Source organism: Theropithecus gelada, chromosome 14, assembly GCF_003255815.1.
Source record: "Theropithecus gelada isolate Dixy chromosome 14, Tgel_1.0, whole genome shotgun sequence".
In the NCBI taxonomy this organism is placed as follows: domain Eukaryota; kingdom Metazoa; phylum Chordata; class Mammalia; order Primates; family Cercopithecidae; genus Theropithecus; species Theropithecus gelada.
This window is the reverse complement of record NC_037682.1, coordinates 114,628,732-114,634,731: the sequence shown is the minus strand read 5'-3', so window position 1 is coordinate 114,634,731 and position 6,000 is coordinate 114,628,732. Positions and strand designations below refer to the sequence as shown.

At 51.4% G+C, this 6,000-nt stretch overlaps 1 protein-coding gene across 1 annotated transcript in view; it reads left to right on the top strand.

Annotated features, from left to right (window-relative positions):
• The first annotated feature begins 1,643 nt into the window (after nt 1-1,643).
• Nucleotides 1,644-6,000, top strand: part of CLMP (CXADR like membrane protein) — a 121,129-nt gene continuing 116,772 nt past the window's right edge. The window contains exon 1 of the mRNA XM_025355679.1: nt 1,644-2,035. Within this exon, the coding sequence (XP_025211464.1) occupies nt 2,008-2,035 (28 nt within the window). The 5' untranslated portion in view covers nt 1,644-2,007. The remainder of the gene's footprint in view (nt 2,036-6,000) is intronic.

Sequence of the window (6,000 nt, the reverse complement as noted above, 5' to 3'; positions counted from 1 at the left end):
AAGAATGATATAAAAAGTCAATAATATGATTCTGGGTCCATAGCTGGTGTTCATGACATACTCCTTCCAGATTTTTTCAAATGTCAGCTTCCAAATTCTACTCACTTTGTGCCCTCACACCTACACTTTTTCTTTTTTTTTTTTCCCCACACCTAAACATTTTTAGGTGAAGCACCTGGCACAGTGTGGATGCCTAACACATCAGTATTGAAGGGGTGAAGGAGTGGAAAATGCTGCAATTCTTCTAAAGCAACGCTCCAGCTGATCCGCGAGCCCTAGGAACAGCCCCTGCTTTTGCAAATCCTCTGAGTGACCTTGTGAAACTTCCATAACCTCTCCAGGCCTTTGCTTTCCTAGTCTGCGAAATGGGACGGGTTTTCATTACACATTTGCATCTCATTGCACATGTGTGACTCGGCAGCCCACCGGCCCTGGCGGGTTTCATCTTTCTTCTCAAGAGTGCTGGCCCCAGCTTCCACCTTGGGCTCAGGGGAGGCCGAAGGTGAGCGATTGCGTCCTCATGCCTCCGGGCGGCTGAGGGAGAAACCCTCCAGGGACATTCAGAGACAGGGACCAGAGTTTCTGAGACGCCCTGGGCACAAGGTCGGGGCAGGAGGTCCAGGCAGCCTTTCCTGGTCTCGCCGCCTCCCGCTGCCGCTGAGCAGCAGGGTAGTGAAGGGCAGACTCCCAGGGGCCGACCCTGGGGCTGGGCTGCTCGGTTCCGCGGAACCCACCTTCCGCCCCAGTCCGGCCGCCAGCCTCCTGCCCTCCGCGAGCCTCCTGGGCCGGGTTCCCGGAGCCAGGGGGATTCTGCTCCCTCTGCCTGCTGTTCTTTCTGAAAGGGGGTGGTGCACATTTTGGCCAGGGCCACGTGCAGAGCACTTTGCTGCAAAGCATCTCAACAGACCTCTTTCCACCGAGCTGTGGGTCCCCTTCCCCTGGGTGCTGGCTAGCCTAGCTCTTTTCGGGATCTGAAGGAGCGCTGCTGCAAATACCCACAGCAGAAAGCGAGCGAACACGAAAGGCCCCGGGAAAGCCAGGCCAAGGGGGGTCGCCGGGTGCCACATTAGGCAGTCGGTGGGAAGAGTCCTGGCCGGCCGGGCGTTGGCTGCCTTCGCTGCCTACCTCTGCCCCCCGCCGTCGGCCTGGTCAGTCTGGTGCTTCACACTAACAGAACCAGACGGGGAGGGAGAGGAGAGGCGAGAAGAGGGCAGAGTACAGAGGGGAGAGGGCATGAGGAGACGAGGAGGGAGAGGCAAGAATGCAAATAAGGAGACCTGGAGACGAAGAGATGGAAGGGAGAAATGTCAGATTTGTGAGAGACAGGGAAGCAGAGAGAAACGAGAGTAAAAAAGAAGCGACAGAGAAGTGGAGAGGACAAAGTGAGAGCAGAGCTCTAGGAACGGACAAGGCCTCGTCCACGGGCTCTCAGCCGAGGTGTCACCAATGCCCCCCGCACAGAATCAATCCTACGCCCGGCGCCTCTTAACCCATCCGCCGCTGCACGGCCCCAAGTCTCCCCTGGCCCTCCCTGCCCGGTCAGCTCACGCTTCTCCCCCACCGGCCCCCACCGCTAACCCCAAACGCTGCGCGGGAGGGAGGGAGGGAAGGAGGGAACAGCGAGAGAGCGAGGGAGGGGCTGCGGTAGGAGGCAACCATGTGGTTCCAGCTGAATTTTTTTCCCCCTCTCTCTTTCTTCACTCCTTTTTCTTTCCAAACAGGGAAAAGTGTTCCACGAAGCGGTAGCGCCTTTCCGTCTCGCGTTTCCCTCCCTGACCCTGGTCCCGGCTCCTGTCCCGGCGCGAGCTGGTGGGGCGAGCGCCGGGAGCCCATCTGCTCCCGGGGGCGCGGGGCGCGGGGCCGGCTTCCGCCCGGCACATGGCTGCAGCCGCCCAGCGCGCACCCCGAGGCGCCGCGCCCAGCTCGCCCGAGGTCCGTCGGAGGCGCCCGGCCGCCCCGGAGCCAGGCAGCGGCTGAGCGGGGAAGCTCCCGCGTCCGGGAATCGGGATGTCCCTCCTCCTCCTCCTCTTGCTAGGTGAGTGCCTCTGGGAGGGCGGGAGTTTGGATGGCCGTGGGCAAACGCAGCCCTGCGTCCGGGAGAGACGCTGCTTCTGACCCGAGTGTCCCCGCAGCCCCTGGAGCGAGCCGGCTTTTCCGTCCCTGCCTCCTGGCCACGGAGGAGCACATCTGGCAACCGAGGGCCGCCCAGTCGGCCATCGAGATTGTCTCGCACATCTGGGCCCTTGAACAGACTTGGGGAATCGTTTGATGTGCAGGGTCCTCTTTAGGGCGGTGTTTAGTTTCTGGTGTATCTGGGGAAAGTGGAGAATTGGTGGAGGGAAGGTTTATCCAGGAATTTTTGTGCCAGGTTCCTGAGGGTGGGGGTTTTTTGTTGTTGTTTCAAACAGGCGCCTCCGAGGCTCAGATTAGAAACAGATGTGTTAAAGGGTGAGCAGAGTGGGGGACAGGCAGGGTGGGAGAGGAAAGGGGAGAGGGAAAAAGGGCAGGGCCCAAGGAGCACCAGGAAGATGCAAATGCCCCAAGTGACCCAGGGAAGGAAGGAAAAGGGGAAAGGATACGGGTCGGGAAGGAGAGAGAAAAAGAGGAGAACAGGAATGTGAAACAGAAGGGCAAGGCTGGGGGAGACGGAGCACAGAGAGTGAAGAAGACTTGGAAAAAACGGAGCAGAGGAGCCAGAACAGAGGGAAATGAGCAAGCACCACTTTTTCCTGAAACAGGCTCCGGGCAAAGGGAAGAGTCCTCCTGAGCGTCCCTTCCTGGGGTCCCCCAGGCAGGATCCTTGGGGCCTCACAGGCCCTTAGGCAGAGGCAGGTTTGCAGGAGAGGACATCAGGGATGTGGGTGGTAGGAGCCCACAGGAGGGACTGGGAATATCTGAGGCGCCACGGCAGGAAAGGCAGGCACGGAGAGCCAAGGGCATGTCATACTATGCACGCTGAAGCGTGGGATCCACTGGAGACAGGCCCAACAGTTAGCTGGAGATCCGAAAATCAAAGAGCCAGCCAGGTGTGGTCAAGAGTGAGCACTACCCTGAACACCAGGCCACGGGAGAACTAGTCCTGGTTTTAAACTGACTAGCTGGGTGGCCTCAGACAACTTACTCCTTATCCAGGGCTTCTATGTCTTTAGCTCTGGAAAGAGAATATTAGATGGTTCCTAAGTCCCTTCTAGCCTACAACACCAGAGGTTTGAAGGAGGCTGGTGTCTAGAAGAACCACCAAACCCTGAAATACGTGGCTAGAGTACTCTGTCTTTTTTGAAACTTTACAAACCAACTAAACTATATGCATAGCCATCTAGGCCAGCCTCAGGCTGATAATCACTCAAGTTAGAGAAATGAAAGAGGTGGGCTAAGCCAAACTATTGCTCAAATAGGGCAGGTGGGGAGGGGTTATTTTCTAAACTCCTTTAGACATTAGCCAAATATTGCAATACTGTTCCTGTGCGCATCTGGCACAGCTGGATGGCACCTTTGTTCCCTTTACTGGACTCTACCACTAAGTTACCAATCACCAGATATTCAGTTGAATGAAACTTCAGAGCTGCGTTATTAAAAACAGCTAATAGTCGTTGTTATACTGAACACTTTATATGTGCTATCTTGGTAAATCATTTGTTCTTCACACCAAGCCTATTGACTGCCCAGCCATCCCTGTTGGCTACCCTCATGTTACAGATGAAGAAACCAAGGTGTAAAAAGGCCAGGTAACTTGCTCAAGGCCACACACTCATAATTAGGAGAGATGGAATTTGGGTGCAGGCTACCTGCCTCTAGAGAGAGCTTCCTAAAGCTCATTGCTTTCCAGCCTCCTGTGGCTGCAGAGATCCTCAAAGCGCTTACCCTCTACCACACCTGGCTGGCTCTTTGATCTCACCAGCCTCTTCATGGAATGTAAGATGTCAGCGTGACCTATAGGAGAGAGGTCTAGGAAAGGGAAACAAAAGTCACACTTTTCGAGCACCTGTCCTTGTTTAAGAAGTGGTTTGGAGCCATGGAATGCTTGGACACTGTTCAGCAAAGCCAGAAAGAAAACACACCAAGTTGTCTGAGTCCTGAAATCATCATACTGGTCCTTTAAAGGGGCAGTTCCAGGGCTGCTTCTGATCATGGCTGGCATGATTTTTGGCGTATCTTTTTCTAATGATTGCAGAGTATCAAACAAGGGCTGGGAGGGTGGAGAGTCTTCATTGTCTGAACTGTGGGCCAGTTGACTCCGTGCTTCCTGGACCTTCCAATGAGTGAGGTCAAATAACCCGCCTCTCTGATGTGAATGAACAAGTAGTGCTCTGAGCCCCAAGGAGAAGAGAGAAGGGGCTCCGGCTCAGCCCCTCTTCTGACCCACTATCCTGCCCCACTCCCCTAACGTTCCGGTCCTCACTGTGCCACCTTAACTTCTCTCCTTGACGACTATAGCAGCTGCCACATTCCTGCCCTGCCTGTCCTCTCTCCTCCATTCTGCACACTGCTACCCAAGTAACCCTGTGAGGCCGCTGGTAGAATGCACGAAGCTGGGACTTAAGAGTCTGGCAACCTCTCCAGGTTCTTGTTCTGACTCCCTTATCTGTACAATGGGCATAGGGGTGGGGGAATGTTACATTCAAAATTTCTGTAATTCTATGGATTTTCTCCTTTCTTCCAAAAACCTTTAGTAGTCTCATTGCTTTTAGTGTTGAGAACAAACACTTCATTCTGACATCAAAGACTTTACATGTCATTCACAGCTCTTCCTCTCCTCACCCCCAGATACTCAGTAGGGAACCTGAATTACTTCATGCGCCCAAAACACGTCCCATGCTTCTTTCTACTTCTATACTTTTGTTTATGATAATCCCCCCACCAAGACTGCCTCCTTATTTCCTGCCCCTGCAGATCAAAATCATATTCATTCCCCAAGTTTCACCTCAAATGCCACTTTCTCCATACACCTGTCCATGTTATCACCAGCTGAATATACTTTTGTTTTTGAGTAGTCTATTGGACCTTTGAGTCCCAACAGCCTTCGTCTTATGACACTTTGTATTATGTTGTTCCAAATGCTTATCTAACACCCCATTAGAATGGAAGCTTCGTGAAGACAGGGACAGTGTCTCATTCACCTGTGAACCACGTTCAGTACCTTGCATAAACACTTGGGAACTATTTGTTAAGAGATAATTGGATTTTTAAAATATTTGAAATGTTTACGTTCAAGAGAGGTGAAAAATTTGGAAGATCACTAACCTTTGACTGGGGGATAACCCAATAGCGAGGAGCCCAGTTCTAATTCAGCTTGCTTTAAGCTTCCTTGTCTATTAATGCAAATAGGACCAGTCCTATTTTTAAAAAATTCTACAAAGAACATTACAGGGACAGGGACCAGATAATATATTTGTCATACAAATTTATTTTGTTATCTTGTGTGTGCTAGTGCCAGATTAAAAATAAGACTTCTCTGTTGAAACTTCTCTCAGAATGGGGAAGGAGCTTGGTTTCACAGAAAGTGAGTTTGAAGAAGGCATGAATGCATAGTCCATTGGTCTGTAGGATAATGACAGGTCTCAGTAGGATTCCATGTCCTACCCTCATCTTCCCACGTTAATGGTGATGGTCATAATAATGATATATTCCCCGTAGGCTTAAATCTAGTCACATCCTATTTTTGTCTTTTTCTCATCTGGGCAGGGTACACATGAGTATTATTTCATGAATGTATCTAATGATGATGGATATTTTTTAAAGGTAGAGTCAAAGATTGCCAGAACTGGAGGAAAACTAAGAGACTACTTAAATCAATGGTTCTTAAATTTTTGAGTCCCAGACCCTTTTTAGAATCTGATGAAAATCACAAAACCACTTCTTAGAAAAAGACATGTATACTTCAAGTTTGCCAATAATATTTAAGACCTCATTGAGACCTCCTGATACCTTTCCTTGGAACCCAAGTTAATCTTTGATCTAAACTTACCCCTTCTTTTAGCATGAAGAAACCAAAGTTCAGAG